The 23,789-nt window shown below is 66.0% G+C and overlaps 2 protein-coding genes and 1 long non-coding RNA gene across 3 annotated transcripts; all 3 read left to right on the top strand.

The window, feature by feature from the left end:
- Positions 1-12,015: 12,015 nt before the first annotated feature.
- Positions 12,016-14,125, top strand: SYT8 (synaptotagmin 8; the record flags this gene model as incomplete). Its single annotated transcript, XM_007171282.3, is given in 11 exon segments — positions 12,016-12,136; positions 12,252-12,412; positions 12,784-12,882; positions 13,007-13,028; positions 13,031-13,146; positions 13,215-13,258; positions 13,260-13,320; positions 13,322-13,372; positions 13,457-13,562; positions 13,657-13,790; positions 13,892-14,125. Coding segments are annotated over 11 exon segments (1,149 nt in total), but the record flags the coding sequence as incomplete, so codon positions are not given.
- A 1,373-nt stretch (positions 14,126-15,498) lies between these two features.
- On the top strand, positions 15,499-16,635 carry LOC130708785 (uncharacterized). The gene is made up of 3 exons (XR_009009148.1): positions 15,499-15,714; positions 16,299-16,328; positions 16,504-16,635. It is a non-coding gene; the product is annotated as an uncharacterized LOC130708785 (long non-coding RNA).
- A 378-nt stretch (positions 16,636-17,013) lies between these two features.
- TNNI2 (troponin I2, fast skeletal type) lies at positions 17,014-18,109 on the top strand (the record flags this gene model as incomplete). The annotated part of the gene is made up of 5 exons (XM_057552432.1): positions 17,014-17,067; positions 17,166-17,294; positions 17,435-17,524; positions 17,630-17,806; positions 17,938-18,109. Coding segments are annotated over 5 exons (546 nt in total), but the record flags the coding sequence as incomplete, so codon positions are not given.
- Positions 18,110-23,789: the final 5,680 nt, after the last annotated feature.

Raw genomic sequence — 23,789 nt, forward strand, 5'->3', positions numbered from 1 at the left:
CCTGTATTTAGAGACCCTGTTGCCCAAACCTGCAGCCTCACCAGGAAGCAGCCCTGCTTTAGCTAATGCTACACCACTCCGTCCGGGGGCCACAGCCCTGCTGGATTTGCACTTCCTGCCTCTGTGCGGAGCCTGTGAGGGTCCTTCTGCCAGGAATGCACACCCGCCTCCCTACGATGCGCACCGACTCCACCCCCAACTCCTTCCCCCCAGCACAGGGTAGGCCTTTCCTCCCTCCCGTGGGCAGTCGGCACCCCCAGCCCAGCGCCCCGACCCCACCTCTGTCTGCAACCCCAGGAGAGGCCAGGCTGCCCTGTGGGGTGGGCCTGCTTAGATCCTGGGAGGCCCTTTCCCCAAGGTCAGGGTCAGCGTGGAGGCCCTTTTCCCTGTCTGGGTCCAGCCCAGGAGAGGGCCGCGAGGAGGGAGAGCCCCAAGGGGTGGGCATGGAAGGCTGCCCTGGAGGGGGCAGCACCCCTCCCCAGGCCGGGGGCGCTCCAGGCCCTCAGCCCTCAGTGCAGTGGGCACAGGCCCTGTGGTCAGAGGCAGAGAGCTGGGCCGCTGGGCCGGGTGGGGCTGGGCAGAGGGTGCCTGGAGGAACGTGCCCAGCCTCTCCCCCGGGCGGCTGGACAAGGCTGGCTCCGGACCACGTGCTGGCCGCGTCGGACCCCGTGTGCTCTGCTTGGGGCCCAGGGCCGTGGCCCAGTGGTCGGTTAAGAGCAGAGAGGGAGGCAGCCAGCCCCCAGCCCCCAGCCCCCAGCCTGAGCCCTGCAGGAAAATGCTGGGCAGCCCGGCCAGCGTCCACTCCACTCGTGCCCAGGGCTGGGGCAGCGCCTGCAGAGGACCCTGTGTGTGACTGCCCAGCAGGGCAGCGAGCGTGCTTGGGAGCTGGCGGCCACCGTGGAACCAAGGCTCCCTCCTCCCCTGGCAGGCGTGGCTGAGGCAGTGCGGGGGCAGAGGGACTCGCTGCCCCGGGAGTGCGGGACCCCCGGGGGTGCTGACGTGGCCTCCTGAGAGTCAGCTCCCGCCGAGAGGGAGCACACATGTGTGTGCATGCGCGTGTCACGTGCGTGCGCGTGTACGTGTGTACATGCATGTGTGTGTGCGCCGGCGCGTGCGCTCGCCCACGCCCGCAGGTGCGGGAGTCACCCGCACAGCCTGGGAGGAAGCCGCAGGCTCCGAGGCCCCCCGGTCGGGTGCGTGGCAGCAGCTTCGTGACCGGGGGAAGGGGGGCCGTTCGCCCCCTCCAGGCCCGGTCCACAGGCGGCCCAAGGCCCACACTCCCCTCCCAGCCGGCCCCCCAGTTGCCCACGCGCCCACCTCTCTGCCTTCGCCCCCACCCTGCACCTTTGTCCTCGCAGCTCCTCCAGCCCCACCCATTGCTCCAGCTGGGCCCCAGCCCCAGCCCCGCGTCCCCAGGGCTGTGGGCTGATGGCCTTTGTACCCCGTTGGATGGTCCTGGATGGTCCCCAGTCTGTCCTTGGGTCCAGGTGCTGGGGGATGTCCCTGTGCATCCCTGGGTCCCTTCTCCTCTGTCCCAGCCACACAGTGACTCCACTGGTGGCCTTTGATGCCTTGGTGTGACCCTCTGAGTGAGCGTCTGGGGGACGATCTGAGATCAGGGAGCTAAAGCTCTTTCCCAGGTGATTGTGGGTCTCCCGGGGTCCCGGGAAGCCCTGGCCAGAGCTTGTCTGGGGAGGCGGGTGTCCCAGGGTGGAGGGCTGCTCACAACGGGCCTCAGTTCGGGGGCTTCTGCGCAGACCAGGCCCCCAGGGTGGGGGGCCTTTTATCCAGGAAGAGGGTCGCATCCCGGCGATTCTGTGGGGAGGGGCCCAGGATGGAGAGCCTTGAACAGTCGGGGTCCCAGGGCTGGCCTCTGGGAGAAGGGGGGTCAGACCTTGGGCCGCACGTGGAGGGGGCCCAACACGAGGCCTGTGTACGGAAGGGGGCGCCCAAACGCCTGTCAGGGCGGCTGGCAAGGGCCGGGCAGGAGGGAGGCGGGTGGAGCCAGGCCGGCCGGCGGGAGGGAGCCCGGGGTCGGTGGGAGCAGGAGGTCAGGCCTCCTCCAGGAGCGGCCAGCGGACGGCAGGGGGAGCTTGGAACCCGGCTGATCTTGGCTCTGCCCGGACCACCCGGCCACCTCGGCCCGGGCCTGCCACTCTGGCCTCCCAGGCAAAGTCGCTGATGGGCTGTTCAGTCCTCTCGGGCCACTCGTGGCCCCGGGGGTGACCGCCTAGAAGGCCGAGAAAGGGCCACGAGAGGGCACCTGCAGGAACGGATCATAGGCGGTCCAGTGCTTAACTCAGTCACCTGTAGACAGAGCAGGGGGCCTGGTCAGGGCCCTGCAGAGACCAGCTGCCCTTGGGAAGAGAGGCCAGGGACCTCACAGCAGCCTCACGGGCCCCGCAAACCCAAGTGGGGACGGGAGGGACGTGCGGCAGGCTTCCGGGTGGCCATGAGCCCCCAGACCCGGATCGGATGCCCTCTCTGGAGCTGTGGGGGGACTGGGATGGGAGCAGGGGACCGGTGGGCGGCCCAGCTGTGCCCTAATTCTCTCTTGTGAGTCATCATGACGTAGTGGGGTCCCCACAAACAGAGAGATGTCCAGTCACCGCAGGCTCGGGGGCCCCTAGCCGCTGTGCCCATGTGGCAGGTGTATCCCAGCAGCCCAGGGACCCGAGAGGTGACCAAGAAGAGGGCCACCGGCTACAGAGCTGTCCCTGGAAGTGACGCACCCGCACACCCTCCTGGGCCCCATCTGCACTCACAGACCACGGCCCGGGCCCTGGTGTCTGGGCCTGTGGTGCCCACCAGGCTGGGTTCAGTGTGGCCCACCCGCCAGCCAACATGCAGGAAAGCCTCGGATGCCCCCACCAACCCCCCAGGCCTGCTTGAAAGGGGCTCCCGTGCATCTTGCCAGAAAGCCCGGCGGGCCCCCGGCAGCCCTGGGGAGCCTGGGAAGGGGCGGGGCTGGAGGGCCAGCAGCCGGTCCCTGAGCTGCGACTGAGGAGCCCCAGGGAGAGCAGGACTGGCCTGGACGGCAGTGGCCGGGGCAGCCAGGGGCCCTTCGACCCGGGGGGACAGCCGGACCTCTGGATCCTGAGAGAGGGGACCCTGCCCGGCAGGCCCGCCCAGAGACTACACCAGCCCCCCACCTGGAGAGCCCAGACAGCCCCCCTCACAGGCGGAGAGCCTGCACAGCCCTTCATCCCACCCTCGAGAGCCTGGACTGGGCCCCTCACACGGGGCCCTAGAGGGTGAGGCTCAGGTCCTGGCACCCACAGGGACTTCTGGGAAGCTGGGACGCTCCCTGACCCCCAGGAACCCCCTGGGCAAGAAGTGGTCACGTTCGCACACCCTCACATCCTGATACGAGGTGGGGGACAGTGGAGCCAGCCCCAAGCAGAGTCTGATGGGGAAGGGGCGCCGGAGCCAGGGGCCCTTCCCCCGGGGGCTTTCATGGAACCGAGGTGGGGCGGTAGCCAGCCAGCCCCTGGCCAGGGTCATGGCCGGGGGGTCTGCAGCCACCAGAGGCGGCATTCCCCTCCGCCCGCCTCTGCTCCCCACCCTGGCCTGGGACCCTGGGACCCTGCCCCGAGCCGATGTGGACTGTCTCGCAGCCAGGATGCCCCCAGCCTTCCTGGCCAGGCAGCCGGCGGGTGGGCTGCAGGGCAGCCCTGGCAGCATCCGTCAGGCGCGGCGGAGGGGTCTGGAATGCGCACTCAGCTGCTGGCAGCCCGTCCAGGACACGCACCGTGGAGGGAAGGCTTTGATCGCCTGCTCCCAAACCGAGGGTCCCCAGGCTCCCCTCTGCATCTGCGACCCCGCCCGGGTCACCCCCCGGCCCTGCCCCCACTCGCCGCTAGTGCCAGCAACCCCGGGGTTTGCGTTGGCTTTCAGCCAAATCCCGGAATGTGCCTGCTGGCTGCACGGCAGCTGTTCCTGGAACTGGGGTGACAAAGCACAGACTGTCTTGGAGACGTGGGCGGACAGGGTTCAGGCTGCCCAGAGCCACGCATGAATAGGGCACAGAGACGCCGGGCCAAGGATGAATGGGCTCACAGAGGCCCAGACACCCGTGAATGGGCACCCGGCGTCCAAAGACGCAGTGGAACTTGGAACTGGCCACGGGGGGCGCGAGACCTGGGACGTGGGCCTACGTGAGGTGTGGGATGTAAACCACTAAGGGTCCCTACCGCTAAAATCCCTAATGAATGGAGAACAGAGTACCCCAAAACTCAGACTCAAGGGCACACGTGACTCAGGCACTCAGGAGTGGGGTGCAGGCTGCAGGGCCCAGAAAACCAGGTGAGCACTGGACATTCACAGTCAAAGGGCATCCCGGGGACTTGGAAGCGGGGGGTAGGTGGCATCGGCTATTCATCGTCACAGGGTGTGCAAGGACCCAGAGCCTTCCATGAACGGGGTTCACACCCCTCAGATGCTCCATGGATCGTGGAGACTTCAGACCCCCAAGGAAGGGGTACAGGACCCTTGGACGCTTGGATGGCAAGGAGCAGCCTGCCTGGAGTCACACATGAGCCCAGTGGAGACGCCGAGGCGAGGATGGATAGACTCACAGAGGCCCAGACACCCATGAATGGGCACCGGGCGTCCAAAGATGCAGTGGAACTTGGAACCAGCCACCAGGGGCCCGAGACCTGGGATGTGGGCCTGCGTGAGAGGCAGGCGGTGGGGTTTAGGCTGCTCAGGACCCTGATGAATGGGATTCAGGCAACTAGAGAAGAGAATGCGGGGACTGGAGGGTGCCCATTGCCCAACGCTCTGAAGGGTGGGGTACGCCGACACCTGGAGGATGGGGGGTGGACCGCACAGAGGCCCTGGAAACTGGGGGGCAGGGTACCCGTCAGGTTCACAGCTGGAGTCCTTGTTACCGTGGTGATCAGAGGAGTGGGGTACAGGCTGCCCAGATACTCAGAAAACCGTGGGCCAGGACCTTACAATGGAGCCATGGGTTCCTGGGGCCCGAGGCTTCACGGGGAAAGGGTACAGACTGCAGCTAGACCCAGAGGGTGGGGGGCGAGCGGCCTGGACTCAGAACAGAGGAAAGCGGGGAATCCAGAACTGAGGGTGATGGGTGCCTGGCCCCATCTATTCAGATGAATGAGGTTAGATTCGTCGGCCTCAGGTGAGCTGGGTGCAGAGACAGGGAGTTACCAGACCCCCTGAGGATTTGCATACACAGAATTGGGGGGTGGGGTGTGAGCGGCACCAGCTGAGATTCCGAGACTGGGCACCCAGCCCCTCAGGTGGAGGAGTGGGAGTCAGCTCGTCTCACGGGGCTGGGCTGTCTCGGCCAGAGTTCCGGTGCCTGGGACCCCTGGCACCCCTGGCACCCAGAAACTCAGATGCTGTGTCCACGTTGCCCTGATGCCCAGACAAGTGGGGGGCCAGGTCCCCAGTTTCTCAGTCAGATGGGCATAGATCATCAGGGTGACAGAAGGCAGAGAAGACTGGATGACGAGGAAGCCACCCTCATTCTCCAGGGAATGGGGTACACGCCCCAGGGCCCCACGAACAGAGCCTGCAAGGACTCAGTCACTGAGGTGCCCCTAGGCATCTTAAGGGGATGTGGACTGGGCAGTTCAGCTCCCGAGCAGAGTGGGGTACAGGGCCTCAGACACTCCAAATATTGGGGTCCAGGATCCAGACACTCCAACTATTGGGGTACTGGACCCAGGCACTTAGACTAATGGGGGTACAGGACACAGACAGTCCAATTATTGGGGTATAGGACCCAGACACTTAGACTAATGGGGGGTATAGGACCTAGACACACTAATGGGTACAGGAACCAGACACTCCAATTAATGGGGTACAGGGCTCAGACACTCCAATTATTGGGGTACAGGACCCAGACACTCAAACTACTGGGGTACAGGATCCAGACATTCCGACTACTGGGGTACGGGATCCAGACACTCTGACTATTGGGGTACGGGACCCAGACACTCCAACTATTGGGGTACAGGAACCAGACACTCAAACTACTGGGGTACAGGATCCAGACATTCCGACTACTGGGGTACGGGATCCAGACCCTCCGACTATTGGGGTATAGGACCCAGACACTCACACTAACGGGTACAGGGCCCAGATACTCCAACAATTGGGGTACGGGACCCAGACACTCCAACTATTGGGGTACAGGATCCAGGCACTCCGACTATTGGGGTATAGGACCCAGACACTCCACTAGTGGAGTACAGGACCCACACACCCAGACTCATGGGGTAGGACCCAGACATGTCTTGGGTAGGGGTCCAGCTCTTGGGAAGCATAGGTACAGCCCCAGACACCTGGCCGTAGGGCAGGCAGGTACCCAGCTTGGGAATGAATAGCACATAGAGCCAGAGACAAGGATGAATGGGACACACAACGGGGGGGTGGGGGGCGGGGAGGGGTGGATGGGGCACAGGACATCCAAAATCACAGGAGCGAGGCTGCGGGCCCTGATCTGGCACTCAGGCCTATGTGAGACGTGTCAGGGGGCATTCAGCACCCAGGGGCCCCACAAATGTGTACAGACTCTCCAGGAACCAGGTGACCACAGAACAGAGTCCTGGTGTCCTGACTAGTGGGGAGCATGCCCCCGGCACCTTGGGTACGAGGCGAGAGGCTGCCGGAAGTTCAGATGGTCAGGTGTGCCTCCAGGCGTCCGCAGGAGTGGGGAAAGGATGCTCTGACAGCAGGGGTGCCCCGATGAACAGATACCCCAAGAGAAGGTGAATGGGGTCCCAAAGATGCAGAGGAACCAGGTCCCGGCCGGTGGGGTCCCAGAGGCCCTTGGGAGACGCAGTCAGTGCGGGGAGGGTGCAAGCGGCCCCAGGAGGGAGGGACCCTGATGCCTGGGTCACAGAGAACCCCAGGTCTCTGACGTGAGTGCTGGTGAGTGGATTACACACTACACGTGCAGTCAGACGATGGGGTATTGTTCCCTCAATCTCCAGGCGAATGGGGTATAATTCACGCAGATACTCCAAGAAGCGGGATTTGCATCCCATGGAGATCCAGACTCACAGCCACCAGGCAGACCTTTGGAAGATGGAGAGAAGCTCAAGGAGCCAGCAGCACGATGCCGACACTCGGTGGGGGCGGGGGGGGGGGGGGGTGCTCGCTCGGGTGACAGGGCGCAGGCCCCTCGGAAGCTCACATGACGTGTACAGGTCCCCTAACACTCCAGTGGCGGGGCGCAGGCACTCGGATGAAGAGGGCGCGGTTAGCCTGAATCAAGGATGACTGGGGCACAAACAGGCTGGGACCCAGTGAATGGGCGTGGGGTACCCCAATCCTCGGAGACTGTGGCGAGCCGAGCGCCCGCTCCCATCCTCAGCCCGGGCCCCGCTACGTAGGGCGCCCCAGCTGAGCGGGATGTGGCGGCCGGGTCAGCGCGGGCAGGGTGCATGCGTGCCGTCCCAGCACGTCTCACGGTGCCTTGCCAGCAGCTCCCGGCTCCCCCAAGCCGGTGACTGCCATGAGTTCCAACCTCAAACATTCCCCACGCAACCTCAAAGGAAGCATCCCCGTCCAGGAGCCCCGCCAGGGTCTCCATGTGGCTCTTGGCTGCCAAGCCGCCGTCTCGGGGGCCGCAGGGCTGGCCTGGGGCTGCCAGCTCTGTTTGGTTTTCCCCTTCCTGCCCTGGAACCTCAGACGCCCGTCTCGCCACGGAGGCGCCCAGATCCGGGGAAAGGCACAAAGGCCCTACACAGTCAGGCTGGGGAGAGTCGCATGCAGGTCAAATGCGCTGCGGGCTGGATCCCGCCGCCCGTGCGCCCCCATCACGCCCACCCACGCACCTCGTTCCCGCAGCACGGGAGCCTGCATGCCCGCTGCCCTGCAACAGGCCTCCTCTGCGCCCCAGAACTGTTTAGCTGCCTCTTCTAAAGCCCCATCTCTGGGTGGGATGAGCAGAGGGGCCCAGGCCTTTTTTAGGGGAACACGTGCCCCAAGAGACATGCACGCCCCCACATGCCACGTGCCCCTAGAGCCATGCGTGACCAGCAGGGGCACCCATGTGTGCATGCATGCGCACACGTCCCACCTGTCATGTCCCCAGAGCAGCCTCAACCTGGGCTGAGTCTCCCGGAAGTCCTGCCCGGAGAGTCCTGCGGGCTGGCTAAGCACTAACCCACTCCACGTCTGGCCGCCCGTTGATCACGGGTTTGGAGAGACACCCTGACCGGGTGGGCCACTCAGAGCGGGGCCCAGGGGAGAGACCAGACCTGGAGTGACTGGACCAGATAAACTGGCCAGAGCAGAACAGAGCTCAGATTACAGGCCCTGCTGGGCCTGCTGAAGCAAGACGTGCTGAGGGTGGGCCAGAGCAGGACTTCCACCCACTGGCTCCACCGGCTGGGGGGCAAAGACGTGGGCAGAGTGACGTCCAGAAGGCTCTCTGGGCTCCAGGAGTCTGCGGCAGCAGGCCACGCAGGCCTGGGGAGCTGCCCAGCGAGAGCGAGCGCCCAGCCCCGCACGCCACAGCTCTCCCTCCCGAGGGCCAGTCCTCCTTGGGCTTGGCTCCAGGGGCCCCAGAAAGCTGCTCCCCTCCAAACCCAGACGTCCCTGTGACTCGGAACACCCCCCTTGGGGTGTAGAACCTTCACCAACCGAGTCCAGCCCGACCTCCCTCCCGCTGCTTCACCCAAAGGTCAGCTCAGATGGGCCAGCACCTCCTCTGCTAAGGCCTCTAGGAGGGCTCGAGGTGCCCCAGTCCCAGGGGACCCCTGCAGGGAGGCCCCGGGCCGAGACGCCGGGTGCCTCGGTCTCGGGAGGGGCCCTCCTCCCAAGGGAGATCCCCAACTCCTGAGGGCCAGCAGTTCCGGCCCTGGGGTGGGGCTCCCCGAAGCCCTGCCCCCCCCACCCCCCACCAAGGAGAGTTTCCCTGGTCACTAGAGACCAAGCAAAGCCACAGGCTCCGAGCACGGGATCCAGCACCCAGGGTCCGAGAGGAAGGCCTGGAGGCTGGGGCGGGGGCACAGGAATTGCAGGCATCAGGTGAGAGTGTGTGACACCTGTGGGGGGGGGGCTGCCACCCCCAACACTTGAGGGAATCTTGCTCTTTCAGAGGGAGGCCCGCAGAAACTTGGTCCCATCAAAGCATAAAAAATTCCAGTTAGACCAAAGGGGGAAGGGGTCAGTCAGCACAGCTTTGATAGGTGCCCAGCTGACAGGGAAGGCCCTCCCCCTGGGAGAGCTGGCATTCCTGACTCGGGGAGGGTGCAGGGTGGAATCCAGCATAACTCCGGCAGGTCCGAGGGCCAGGGCCGGGAGTGACCAGGGAGGGCTTCCTGGAGAGGTGGAGCTCACTCAGGTCTCCAAGGCCAAGTAGGATGGGCAGGGGGAGGGGGTGGGCAGGTCCTGGAGCAGCCGGAGCGAAGCCTGGCAGCTGGGGTGGGAGTTGGGTGAGGAGGAGGCCGCCCGGCCCGGAAGCAGAGAGCAGAGCAGCTGGGAGGGAGCCCCGGCGGAGGTGGCTGGGGGCTGGGACTCCATTTAGGAAGGATGCCTGTTCCCCCTTTCCTGGGAAAAGCAGCCTTAGCACCTGGAGGTTTTCCCCCAGCTGGACCACAGAAAGCAGACCCCAGGAGGGACTTCCTGCCTTCTGAGGGGTGGGCACAGGAGGTCCCGCCCAGGGGTGGCCCAGGCCAGGAGGGCTTCCAGAGGCATGGCACGGGGACAGGGAGAACCGGGCCGCGCTCACAGGACCCGGAGGGCTGCCCCTGGGGCACCTGCCTGCCGGAGGGGGGGGCTCCTGCAAGTTTCCCCCAGGAGCCGGGGCCTGGAGGCTGGACAGTGGCGTAGCTGGGGCCAGTGGAGCAGACGGCGCCACCTGGTGGCTCTGCGCCAGCCGGACCCCTCACCACCACGGGGACCGGGCAGTCCTGAGGGACCCCCCACCTCCCCAGGCTTCAGGGCCCCCCATTGCTTGTGGCTGGTGTGCCCGGGGATCCAGGGTCCTCTCGGGTCAGCTCCCAGGCACCCCCTGTGTTTCTGGGGCTCAACCTTCACCAGGCTGGCCTGGGAATCCTGCCAAGCCAGCAGCACCAAATTCCTGTGACTCGATGCCCACCGCACCCCAGCCAAGCCAAGAACAGGACACTAACCGAGCAGGGGTGCGGGGAGAGGCACACACATGCCCACACACGTACACACACACACACACACATGCAGAGGCGTGCACACGCAGCCACACGCAGGTACAGGTGTGCACACGTGCATGCGCGCACAGATGGAAATTCTGTGACGACAAATGACAACTGACCCCCACATTCTCAACCGTAAGGATCTCGATTGAAGCTATTTTAATTCCAGAGCACACCTTGACTCTGACATTTCAACAAATGAAGATGGGCTTTAAATCCCACAAGGGCAGCCGGGCCTCTCTGCCTTGACCACTGGGCTGCTCCAGGGACCCCTGCGGACCGGCGGCTCTCAGGCCAGCCCACGCCACCAGCCGCCACCAGGGGCGCTCTACCAGCTGAGCTGGGAGTGTCCTTGGGAGGAGGGCGGGCAGTGGCCAGAGGGGCGGCCGAGACCTGTGAGTCCCCTGAGTGCACCCCACTGCACCACAGGGGCCTCGCCCGGTGGCCCCCCAGCCACAACCCGCTCCATAATTTGTGGGGCCCAGGCAGGAAACGTACAGCCTCTAGTTCCAAAGGGTTAGAACTTTAAGTCGGCTGCAGCAGGCAGTAAAGCAAGCCGGGCCCTCCTTCTGAGTCGGGGCGGGTACACAGGCCGCCTCGACATCCCTTCCTTGCGTGTGTGGACCCCCCCGGCCTGGCCTCTGCCCTGCTGCGAGCCTCAGATGGCTTATCCTCCAAAGACCTCACGGGGACAAGACACGCGCGTTTGCGGGGGAAGCGGAGGCCGAGCTGGGGCCTGGGCACCCCGCTTTGAGCTGTGGCCCCTCCTGCAAACAGGATGGCTTGGTGCTGGCAGTGGGGCATTTATGCCGTGTGCATGGGGGGTGGGGGGGTCTCTGAGATCACGGTGGGGCTGCTTCGGTCCCTCCCCAGGCTGGCACGCGGCTGGGCAGGGAGCGCGGAGGGGCAGGGATCCGGCTCTGATGCCTGGTTATTCCTGGAGTGGGGCCTGGGCTTGGTCCTGGGGACTTGGCTGCCACTGGCCCTGGGAGGAAGGGCAGCCGGGAGAGGCTGAGCCAGAGAGACTAGCCGTGGGCCTGGGGTCCCAGCGTGCAGGCTGAGCCGGTCCTTGCCAGGCGCGCTCCTTCTCGGGCCCCAGGCGCCCAACCGAGCCGGGCCCACCCTCCTTCCCACCCCTGAGCAAGCAGGCGGAGCTCTGAAGGGCAGCAGGGCAGGTAGTAGGCAGGAATGTTCTGGCTGCTCCCAGCTACACTCGCCCCTGCCTGCCCCCACCTCACCCTCCTCCCCAGGTGCCAGGAATGCACCTTCAGCCCAGACTTGCTCACACGGAGCTCCCGCAGGCAGCCGACCCCCACTCCTCGCCCCTCCCGTCCCCCATGACCCTAGCAGAGCCCCTACCCCTCAGGGCCTCCATCCCCAGGCTCCCAGTTGCTCCAGGGCCGGGGACCCACACGTAAACGCTCTCCACCTATGTCAGTGGCAAACCACGGTGGGCCCGAGGTCGGGGGTGGGGGCCAGGATGGGACCCCAGCAGCGACCACCAGGAGGGCCCAGGGCCCAGGGAGAGAGGTCAGGTGGGAGGGGGCTTCCTGGAGGGAGAGGCCCTGCGGTGAGGAGAGGGAGGGCTCCTCGGCGAGGACCAGTGAGGCCAGGGCCCGGGCTGCGCAGGCCTGGCCCTCTTGGCTGGGCTGGGGGCTGGGGGAGGTGGTAGGAGGCCAGGCCTGTGGCAGCTAAGCCCACACCTCGGCCAAGGCCCAGCGCCCCGCTCCTGTCAGTGCCATTCGGAACCCTCGCCCCGGCCGCCCTGGGCTGCCTCCTTGCCCAGGCAGACGGAGCTGGCTGCTGCTGGGCAGATGGGACGGTAGGCAGGGCCCCAAGGGGCCACCCTCACAAGTGACCTGGCTTCCCCGGCCGTTTGCTCCAGGCCAGCAGGGTGGGGAGGTGGGGCGCCCCCCGGGCCCCGGCGGGCTCCACGGCTGTACCCGGGCCCATTCCGGACCTGGTCGCCCGGATCCCCTGTGAGTTTCGGGACCTCTGGGAGGGGCGTGGGGATGGCCCGGCCGGGCGGGTGGCAGCCGCTGTCCGTGGATGCATCTCAGGCCCATCTCTGTGTCCCCCCCGCCCCGCCGCCAGGGCTCCGCTGGGCGCTCACAGCCACTGCGGTCGTGGCTGGCGTCCTCGTTGTTTCCTGCCTGCTCTGTGCCATCTGCGGCCGCGGCCGCCACAGGAAAAAGCCCAGAGACGAGCAGGCCGTGGGCCTGGGCAGCGCCTGCAGCACCACCAACACCCACCTGGTGAGAAGCGGGCACCCGGCTGGGTCAGTGCCGGGAGGCAGCTCAGGGTCCAGGCTCGGGGACGAGCTCAGCCCCCAGCATGGTCTGGTCTGCCCGGAGCGGAGGCGGGGGGGCCGCCTGGCCGGCGAGGCGATGAACACGGTGAGCGAGGGCGTGGCCGCAGGAGCCGCAGTTCTGGAGGAGGGCAGTGGCTGAGAGGTGGACTTGGGGCAGTTACGGCCGGTCCCGCGGAGCTGAGCTGGGGTGTGAGCCCTTCTGGTGGCCTGGCCTGGAGGTTTGACCCATCATGGACCCGCTGCCTGGAACGCCGGGGCTCTGATGGGGGCACGGTCCCAGCAGCACCTGTCGCCAGCCCCTGTGATACCACCCAGGTGCAGCCAGGTGTGGATAACGTGGAGCCTGGCCCTGGGGGGCCCCAGCAGTGGGAGCGCCTGCAGCCGTCCGTGGAGTACGACGTTGGAAGCCAGGCGGTGCGGGGCCCCAGGGACATGCAGGATTTTGGAGGGACGATGGGGGAAGGGTGGGCACTGGGTGCTGGGTGGTGAAGGGCTGACCAGGAAGGGGGCCCTGGCTGAAACACCCCCTGGCTCCTAGATCAAGGTGGGCCTCAAGCAGGCTGCACGGCGGACCCCTACGCCCGCGTCAGCCTCTCCCCTGAGGCCGGGTGCAGGCACGAGATGAAGGTGCACCGTGGTACCCTCTGCCCCACGTTTGAGGAGACCCGCTCCTTCCACGTGAGTCGGGGCTGGATGGCCAGGGGCCTGGGCCGGGCGGCGGGGGACGCTCACACCCCTCCCCACAGGTCCCCCCCGTGGAGCTGCCCCGGACCACCCCGCGGGTGCAGGTGCCCCTCCCAGCACGAGCCTCTGGGCGTGCTCAGCCTGCCGCTGGGCACCGTGGATCTGCAGCCCACGAGTCCTGGAGCTCTGGCACCCTCTGGGCCCCCCCAGCGCTGCCGAGGTGTGCCTGCTGACCACTGGGCTCCAGTCCCGCCCTGCCCGGTGTGCCCGGCGGGGAAGCTGAGGCCCTTCTTGCTGCCCGCAGCCTGAGCAGTTGGGGGAGGTGTGCTTCTTGCTCTAGTATGTGCCCGGCTCGGGCTGGCTGACCGTGGTCGTGCTGGAGGCCCAAGGCCTGAGCCCGGTTCTGGCAGGTGAGAGCCGGACCTGCCCCGCCACGTGGACGGAGGGAGCCCTGTGCTCAGCCCTCAGACCTGGGACGCCCTATGATCCCTTTCACTTGCCCAGAGCCCTACGTGAAGGTCCAGCTTGTGCTGAACCAGAGGAAGTGGAAGAAGAGAAAGACATCTGCCAGGAAGGGCACGGCCACCCCTTACATCAACGAGGCCTTCACCTTCCTTGTGCCTTTCAGCCAGATCCAGGTGGGCTGCCTGGAGGAGGGGGCTGATGGAACCTCGCTCAGGGCCAAACTGACAGCTGTCTTTCTTCCCCTCCCACCGCACCTCGGCCTGTCTCTACCCAGAGTGTGGCTCTGGTGCTGGCCGTCTGGGCCCGGGGTCCACAGTTCCGGGCCAAGCCCGTGAGCAAGGTTCTGCTGGGCGCCCGGGCCTCTGGTCAACCCCTACAGCACTGGGCAGACATGCTGGCCCATGCCCGGCGGCCCATTGCCCAGTGGCACCGCCTGCAGCCGGCCAGGGAGGTGGACAGGGCCCTGGCCTTGCAGCCCCGCCTGCGCCTGCCCTTGCCTGGCTCCTGAAAGCAGCCCCAGCCCTCGGTCTCCCTGGGCTGGGCCACGGGCCCCGTGCAGGCTGCCCTGGGGACCCACCATAATAAACGCCTTCTCCCCCATGGCTGTGCATCCTTCCTGAGCCCCATGGACACAGCAGGGCCAGGGGCTCCACCGACATCGCCATGGCCCCCTCCCAAGGACAAGGAGAGGGTCTCCTCTCTGGGCTCAGCCAGCCCTGAGGGCTCTGACCCATGCCTGACCCCTGAGTGAGGATGAAGGGGCCCTTCCAGGCCCAAGGGGGATGATACTGGGAGATGGGAAGCCCTCCCTGTCGGTAGCAGTTGGAGAGTCAGGGATGGGCCCCTGGGGACACAGTGGGCAAGTGGGAGATATTTGGGGGATGGTGACAGTGGACAGAGGGGAACCCAATCCCAGGGACCGCCCCAGCCCCCGAGGGGCCCCCAAACCCTCCGGATGGTGACTGCAGGGTGTCCCCTTCACGAGCAGCAGGGGGCAGTAGATGCCTTCGGAAGCCGCCCCGGGCCTTTGGGGGCTCAGCCTGGCCCGGAAAGCAGCTCTAATCCCCGCACATCTGGACGGCTTTAGCTCTCCCTGACCCTCCCCATGGCCCGAGAAGCCGGCAGGGCTGGGGCCATGCACCCCCAGCTCAGAGGGTGCCAAGTCATGGTTATCCGGATGCCTCTGCTGGGTGGGGGCCCGGGCGGGGGGCGCAGGCCTGGACCGGGGTGAGAAGGGCAGTGCCGGGCCTGCCTGGGGCAGCCAGGCGGGCCCCAGGTCCCCTCGGGTCAGGGAGAGGTTCCCAGGTGGGTGGCGCCGAAATCCTGGGTTTGAAGGATGTGTTCCGAGCTGTGCAGGGAGCCGGCCCGCGGGCAGGGCGGTCCAGGCAAGGCTGCATGTCCGTCCAGGCGCCCCCCCCATCCTGCTCCCGGGTGGGAAGCTGGGATCACGCCCGTGGAGGGCAGCCCTGCCCCAGAGACCCTGGCTACTGCCGCAGGCCCCAGAGGCCGTGTTTGGGGGTCCGGCCTTGCCCCAGGCCAGCTTGGGGACGGGAGGACATGGCCAGCTCATGCCCGAGACGCCCGCTGGGTTGGAGGGGGCAATAAGAAGCAGAGTGCGAGGCAGCTGCTGTTCCCCAGGGGGCCTGGAGCCCTGGGGAAGCCGAGGAAAGCAGTGTGGACCCTGACTCAGAACAAGTGGGGTCGGGTCGGAGTGACCCCTTGGCTGACCCCTAAGCTGTGCGCCACGGCTGCCGAGGCCGTCGTCCTGTCCTCAGGCTCCTTGTAAGATACAAGGGAGGCATCTTAAGTCGTCACTGAGCCCTAAATAGACCAACCCAACCTCAGCACCACCACCCCCCCCCCCCCCACAACCAAGACTTCTTGGCCTGGATGGCAGCACGAGGCTGGGCCGGGCCAGGCAGCCTGGGCAGGTGGGGAGGTCCCTGTGCCCCCATTGGTCTGAGGAGGGCTCCATGCCCTTTCTGAGCAGGGGCCCAGCCTGGGGGAGGCCATTTATACCCCTCCCCCTGGGCCCACCAGCCCAACTCGCCGCTGCCGGCCTGACCCCGCTTCCCAGCGCTGCTGCCCAGACGTGAGGTGAGGCCGGCCCGGAGGCCGGGACAGGCCCTGCTCGAGCTCGCTTGCAGGAAGACTTCCCGGGGCGGGGGCCTGGGGGCCAGGGCCACCGCCAGCAGCCTCTCTGGGGGTCTTCCATGGGGCAGGGGGCGAGAGGGGGATGCATCCGGAGGCAGGCTGGGGTGGCGAAGGGGCCCCGAGCGGCACCCCGACGGCCAGGCCTCACCACTGGGACACAGGAAGGGGGTTTTACGGATTGAGGGACCCCAGGCCCAACTGGCGGGCCGTTTCTTATATGCACTTGGGGCAGAAGCTCAAAGAGCAGAGCTAAAAATAACTGGTCGCTCCGGCGGCACCTGCGATGGCCGGACCCCCCCCCCCTCCCTCGGGGACAGCTGCAGCGACTCCAGGCCCGCCTGGGACATTTTGGGAACACTTTCTCCTCTTACTCCTCCCCTCCCCTGGGGAATTCCAAGAAGTGTCCCCCAAGGAGGTGGGGGGTTGGGTGGGGCTGCGGGAGGTTAGTGTGTGAGGTGAGGTGCTGCACCGCCAGAGCTGGGGTCCTGGGCCGTGGCCCTAACACCCCTCCCCTTTCCCTCCCACAGGCTCTAAGGCCAGGACTTCAAGATGGGCGAGTAAGTGTAGCCCCGCAAGCCCGGTGTCCCTACTGCCCACCCCACTCCCCACTGGGCGAGGGTCTCCCCATCTCCCAGCCAGGCCACCTCCCGCCCGCCCCATCACACAGCCCCGTGGCAGGGCCCTAACCTCTCTTCTCTCTCCCCACCCCCGCCACCTGCCCCCCTGGGACAGTAAGGAGGTGAGTACCTGCTTGGGGGTGAAACACGGAGGGGGTGGGACCCCCAACTCAGGAGAGGTCAGAGGTCGGAGTTCCAAGGCCCAGGGAGGCCGCCCAGCCCTCCCCCCTCTGTGAAAATGCCTCACTCGCACCCCCCCCCCACCCCCAGCCCACGGAGACACTGACAAACAGAGGAAGTGGCTGCCGGGTGCCCCAGTGCTCCCGAGCAGGGGAAGTGCGGCTGCGGCCTGCTCACTGGGGACCCGCTTCTTCTTTCTGATGGCTGCATCCCCTCCCCCGCCTCCTGGGCCCCGCCAGCATCCCCCTGCCTCAGAAGCACAGCCCCTTCCCCCGACCCCAGTCCTCCCAACCTGAAGGGCCACCCGGGCAGAGGGTCACCGTGCAGTGCCGTGTCCTGGGCCCAGCCTCCCCCACCAGGCCCAGGCCCAGCCGCCCCTCGGGCAGGACCCCCTGGCTGGGCGGGCGAGCCCCGCCGACCCTGACTCTCCCTCCTGCATCTTCTCCCTGCCCTGCAGAAGCACGACAGGGCCATCACGGCCCGCAGACAGCACCTGAAGGTAGGTGCGGGCCTGGGGAGGGCCGCCCGGGTGTCTGCAGGCTGGCGTGCTGCAGCCCCTCACCACCGCCTACCCCTCGCCCCCCCCCAACCCCCCAGAGCATCATGCTTCAGATCGCAGCCACGGAGCTGCAGAAGGAGGAGAGCCGCCGGGAGACGGAGAAGGAGAGCTACCTGGCCGAGCACTGCCCGCCGCTGCACATTCCCAGCTCCATGGCTGAGGTGCAGGTACCCAGGCCCGCCCGCCCGCCCACGCAGCCCCTGCCCACCGCCCCGTCTCCCCCTCGGCCCAGAGGGCAAGCAGGGTGGTCAGGGCGGGTGGAGGCCGAGTGTGGGGATGGCCACCCACCCATGGCCCCCGCCCCCAGGAGCTCTGCCAACAGCTGCACACCAAGATCAACGCGGCCGAGGAGGAGAAGTACGACATGGAGGTGAAGGTCCAGAAGAGCTCCAAGGAGGTGAGGGGAGGGGGAGGGGGAGGGGGACACGGTGGGGGGGGGTGCCCCGACCGTGAGGCCCTGGCCCCCGCCACCTCCTGCCCAGCCTTGCTGCCCACCCCGCAGCTGGAAGACCTGAGCCAGAAGCTGTTTGACCTGAGAGGCAAGTTCAAGAGGCCCCCACTGAGAAGGGTGCGCATGTCGGCCGATGCCATGCTCAAGGCGCTGCTGGGCTCCAAGCACAAGGTGTGCATGGACCTGAGGAGCAACCTCAAGCAGGTCAAGAAGGAGGACACCGAGAAGGTAGGGTCCCCACCTCTCGCACCCCTCCTGCCGGGCCGGCTCAGACGCCGGACTGGTCTGCCGGGATGGGATTTGGAGGGGAAGTGAGGCTGGAGGTGGTGGGCCTGAGCCCTCTCCCGGCCCGCCCGCAGGAGCGGGACCTGCGCGACGTGGGTGACTGGAGGAAGAACATCGAGGAGAAGTCGGGCATGGAGGGCCGCAAGAAGATGTTCGAGTCCGAGTCCTAGGCCGCCCGCCGCCCGTTCCCGCCCGAGGCCCTCCAAGTCCTGCTCAGCTCCCGTCAATAAAGGATTCCAATCCCCACGACTGCTCTGCTCTGCCCTGGTCCGGCCCTGCCCCAGCCTGTCTGCCCACAGGCCGCCGTGAGAAGGCCTCTGAGACCGGGGACCCTAGGCTGGGGGTGGAGGAGTCACACAGGGGCTTCGGGGGACTTCGGCTGGGCTGGGACCCCACCCACCCGCCTGCCGCCTGGGGCTGCTTGGTGATGTTGGTGTCAGACCCTGTAGGCTTGGACACAGGTGCCCGGGCCGTGTCAGAGCCACTTCCCTAGATGACCATTGGTCCATTGTCACTGTCACCATGAAGGTCCCCACAGGGCCCAGAGACCCTGTCCCTGTGGCACAAGTCCAGGCAGGGGCCTCGTGGGCCTGTGTCCCGTGCCCTGTGGGCAGCCCCTTCCTCCCAGGCTGCTCCTCCCCAGACCACCCCCCACCACCACCACCAGGGGGCACGCGGGGCAGTCCTGGATCAGCTGGCCCTCCGGGGAGTCTTGAGCGCGTGGGGCAGGGGCACGCCGGGCTGGGGTCCGTGCTCCCACTGGAGGCTGATGACAGGCCCAGCGGGCCTGACACCGGGCCCGGTGAGAGGGCTAGCTTCTCCCTTCTGCACAGCCCCTGGCCCTGGCCCATGCCACACATCAAGGGACGATGTCCCCGACAGGCCCCGACACAAATGTCACGGCAAGGCCGCTGCCAGCCTCCTCTGTGAGGGGTGACGCCGCGGTCCGCCAAGGTCCTGCGCTCAGATCTTTGGCGGGGAGCCCGGGGAGGCCAGGCTGCCGTCCCTGGTGCCCTGATGGAGCGGCTGTCCGCCCTGCCCTTGCCCCCCGGAGGCCCCTGCGATTGATGTGCTGGGGCCGGAGCCTTGAGCCTCAAGGGACAGACGTCAGCCCGCCCCGCCGGCCTTGGCCAGTACTGCTCCCCGCCCCCGCGGCAGCCCAGGGATCGGCTCCCTCCTGCGAGCAGCTCCCCACAGGCCCTGGCTGGTCTTGTCAGGCCCTCGGGCCCGGGCCTGGTGCCTGGGCTGCCTTTCCTGCTCACGGATGCAGGGTAGAGGGACCCCTCGACGTCCCTGGCTGAGGCTCAGCCCGTGCGGAGTCCAGAGCAGGCAGGGCAGGCAGTGAATTCAAGGAGTGAGTGGGTTTTGGCAGTGAGAGCTGCCAGTGATAGAGGCAGTACCTGCCTCGGACCCGGCAAAGTGAACCGGGCAGCTGTGCAGGGGCCGTGCCCGCCGGCAAAGGGAGCGCGAACCTATGCCCAGGGCCACGGCGGGTGCAGGGACCCCAGGGATGTGGTTCCCATAGGCAGGACCCAACTCTGTCAGATGTGGAAAATGGTCTTCTTTTCAAAAGGCAAGGAAATGTCAAACACAGAATTCCAGGCAGTGATTCCCCGGGGTGGGGGACCAAGCCGGGGACAGGTGGGGTGGAAACACGGAAGCAGAAGCAGGTTTGGGGGGTGATGACGTAATTCTTGGGCAGAACAGTGGATTTATGGGTGCTTGTTACATTTTCCAATGAATGAGTGAATTGAAAGAGAACCATGCAAACCGAACCAAGCCAGCAAACATCTGGCCAGCGCCACCCGGCCTGGCTCCACGCCCCTCTGCGACCCTCTGCCACTGCCCTTGCTGGGTGACCTCAGTGTTCCTGCAGCCGTGTGGACGTGGGGCTGAATGGGGCAATTCTGGGGAAGTGCATAGTCCAGCACCTTCTAGAAAGATCTCTGCAGGGTGGAGAACGGTGGAGGCTGGAGGTGGGAGAGGGGAGAGGGGCCACTGTCACCTCCTGGGGTGGAGGGCGGTGGTGGATGGAGAGAGATTCAAGAGGCGGGGCCCCCAGGACTTGGTGGATGAGGGAGAAAGGGCACCCAGGCCTGTGCTGAGGGGGAGAGGGCGGAGGGGTGTTCTCCAGGGCAGGAGCCTGGGGCAGGTGAGGGGCTGGCTTTGGGCTGATATTTGGGGGGCTGGGGAACGTGGCAGTTCCCAGGCACAGACAGCTGGGTGCAGTGGTCCGGGCTGGAGATGGGGTCTGGGCGTCCTCAGACGTGAGCACTGGGCGATGTCCCTGACAATGGACGGAGCGAGACAGCAACCCCTGGAGGGCCCGAGCTGGACGCAGGGCAGCAGGAGGAGGGCAGCAAAGGTGCAGGGGACATGGCCCACTCCGTGGGTGATGCTGGAGGTCAGGGAGGGAACGCAGCCACAGGAAGCCCTGGGGGACATGGCTCGGCTGGACTGCGGTGGCAGGCGAGGCTGGCGGGCACGCTCCTGCGCGGTGCAGGGCGTATGCGGGATTGTGCCCGCAGCTCTCTCCCCAGCCTGCCCCTGCGAGTGCGCCCGGGCCCCCGGGCCTTGGTCCCTACCCTGTCCTCCAGGAAGGGACCAGGGCTCCGGGAGGAATGGCTGACCACAGGGACAGCCAGTGCACAGAGAGCCTGGACCCTCTCGGTGAGCCAGAAGGGAAGTGGGTAGAACAAACAAAAAACAAAGTCACCGAGGGGAGCCGGTCACAAGGACACAGACTGGCCGGTGAGATGACTGTGGTGTTTCACGCCCGCTAGACCGAGGTTGGTGTCTGCACTGTGGTCAGGGGAGAGGGCAGCTCCAGTTTTAGGAAACAGGCCATGAGGGCCTTAGGAGTAGAGGAGGGGAGAGACAGAGAGGCAGCGACAGCAGGTGACGGAGTTAAAGATGCTCTTTGTGTTAATCTTGAAACTTTTCTGTCAGTTTGAAATCATTTACCCCAATTAAACTTTCCTTTAAATGTCAAAACAAGAACACTCTTTTTTTTTAAATTAATTAATTAATTAATTAATTTTTGGCTGCATTGGGTCTTCATTGCTGCGCACGGGCTTTCTCCAGTTGTGGCAAGCGGGGGCTACTCTTCATTGCGGTGCGCGGGCTTCTCATTGTGGTGGCTTCTCGTGTTGCAGAGCATGGGCTCTAGGCGCACGGGCTTCAGTAGTTGTGGCGCAGGGGCTCAGTAGTTGTGGCTCGCGGGCTCTAGAGCGCAGGCTCAGTAGTTGTGGCACACGGGCTTAGTTGCTCTGCGGCATGTGGGATCTTCCTAGACCAGGGCTCGCACCCGTGTCCCCTGCATTGGCAGGCGGATTCTTAACCACTGCGCCACCAGGGAAGCCCCTAAACAAGAACACTCTTAAGCAACCACAAAACAGATGAAGCAAAATCAACAAAGATGAATCGCCCAGACTTCTGAAGATGGAGATGTGGGCAGAAGAGCCCAGAGCGCTCGGGAGACAGGGCGGGAGACGGGGCGGGGCCAGCAGGCTGTTGACAGGGCGGCGGGCTTGATGGAGGTGGGGCACCCAGACAGGGGTCTCGGGAGGGCTCCAGATGCGTCCTTCTTCAGCGGGTTGGGTGAGTGCGGTGGGCCAGAGAGACGGGGCAGGGCGGCCGGTGCCAGCCTCGGGGGATGGGGCGGAGCCGGGGCTCCACTTGGAAGTGGGCGGAGCCGTGAGGACTAGTATGGGTTGCCGTCCCCCTGGGTTCCCTGCACCTGTGGGACAGGCCTCCCCTCCCCCTCCACCTGTACCCCCACCTAGCCAGGGGGAAGCCAGCGTGGCCCGGAGGGCACAGAGCTTCTCCGTGAGCCTCCACCTGCAGGGCTTCACGGTGCCTCACCCTCTCTCCAGCTTCGCCCATGACCACCTGCCCACACCTGTCCCCTCTGGTCCCCAAGCACCAGCTCCATCCAGGCCCAGACCTGCTCCCCCTGCCCCTTAACCAACAAGCCACAGGCCTCCCTGTCACCCTCCTCCTCACAGTGGCTGGACCTCGGTTTACCCGACTACAAAATGGGTGTGCAGGTGAGTATACCCGGCTCACAGGATGGACAGGTGAGGAGGGAGCTCTGGCCCCTCTGGGAGTCCTCCAGCTCCCCCCAACCTCTCTTCCATGCCACACCCGCCTCAGCGCCAGGTCTGGAAGCGTCCCCTGGGCTCTTCCTCGGCTGCCCCCTCCCCACCTCCTCAAAGAAGCCTTCTGTGAGCCCTCAGCCCCGAGAGCCTGGCACATGGTCCAGGCCACGGTAACCCTGTGTAGAGGGCAGGAGTTTGCGTGCCCACTGTCCACGTTGGGCCCCCAGGGCTCCTCTCACATCTGACTCCACCTCCTGACCACCCCCATCACCAAAGTCCTTGCTGGACTTCCAGCTTTCATCTTCTGTCGTCCTTGAGGGGGGTGGTGCCCGTAGGAAGACCCTCTGGACAGCTTCTCCCTGCTGTGCCCACGGGGGTCATCGTGGACCCTCCACCTGGGCCCCCTCCTCATGGCTTCTGCTGCTTCCGGAGCCCACTCCCTGACTCCCTGGGGAATTTCTGGCAACTCCAGGCTCACTACAGCTGCCCCCTTCCAGGGAGACCTGGCCCGTGTGGAGGGTGTCAGCTGCACCCCTCTGCCTGACCCCCAGACCCCATCAGGGGACACGTGTGTGCACAGACACCCTTATCTGCTCCCCTGTCCCTTCCGCTGTCCCCTGTCCCCCGGTGGCTCCTCTGACCCACCTGCTGCCCCGGACTGTCACCTTACCTTGTCTCTCAGTGAATCTGCTCAGCATGGCCACGCCCTGTCTGCCTGTCATCGCCCTCCCTGGCCTCCCTCCGACCTGTCCGTCCCCCGCCCACCCCGCAGACTCCCTGCCCTGCCCCTGTCTGTCCCCAGGCACCTCCGGCTCCGGGACCCAGCTTGCCTGATGGGCAGCGTGGAGGGAGCTACACCAGCAAACCCTGCAGTTCCCCCCAGGGCAAAGCTGGCCGGCATGTGTGCACACCGGCACCGGCGGAGTGATCGGCCTGGGAGGCCTGAGCTCAGGAATGAGGCTCAAGCCCCAGCGGGAGACCCTGGGCATCCCTCCAGCCTGCTGACCCGCTCACCATCTCCCTCCCCGCGTCTCTGCTCTCTGCCCACATCCACACAAACAGCCCTGGCCGCCTCTGCTTGGGTTTCCACAGCACCTCAGCCCCGGGCGTCCACGTCCAGATCCTCTCGTGCCCCTGACCTTCTTCTGCTTCGTACCTGTGCTTGCTGACGGCACCCCTGGACCCCTAGCACACCTGGGCACCCCATCTTCTCGCTCCCTGGCCTCTGTACCTCGTGGTGGCAGGAGCTGGCTGCCTGCCCACCACACTGCCCACCTTTTCCTACTGGGCACACACCTTGAGGACAGGTGAGGCCATAGACCCACCCCCCCAGCCTCCCCCATGGTCTCCCCGCCCCTCCCCTGACAGCTGGGACTCTGAGGTCCTCGGAGGGAGGAGCCTGGGGTCCCAGAACGAATGTGGACCCCCTTCCCGCCCACCTTGGCCTGGACTGGGCTGAGAATGAAGCTTTCTTGGTGCTAAGCCCCCGAGGTGTAGGGTTGTTTGTTATAGCAGCTTCTTCCTTCCCTGACTAGTACATCCCTGTATCAGTGCCCGGGGCACCCATAAAAAAGCACCACAGCCGGGGCGGCTCAAACAGCAGCATTTACTGTCCCCAGTCCTGGAGGCTGGAATCCCAGACCCAGGTGTGGGCAGGGCTGGTTCCTCCTGAGGCCTCTCTCCTTGGCGTGTAGACGGCCGTCTTCTCCCTGTGTCCTCACAGGGTCGTCCCTCTGTGTGTGTCCGTGTCCTGACCTCCTCTTCTTTTAAGGACCCCAGTCCTATGGGATTAGGGCCCCACCCTGGTGACCTCGTGTAACCTGATC

Source organism: Balaenoptera acutorostrata, chromosome 9, assembly GCF_949987535.1.
Source record: "Balaenoptera acutorostrata chromosome 9, mBalAcu1.1, whole genome shotgun sequence".
Lineage (NCBI taxonomy): Eukaryota > Metazoa > Chordata > Mammalia > Artiodactyla > Balaenopteridae > Balaenoptera > Balaenoptera acutorostrata.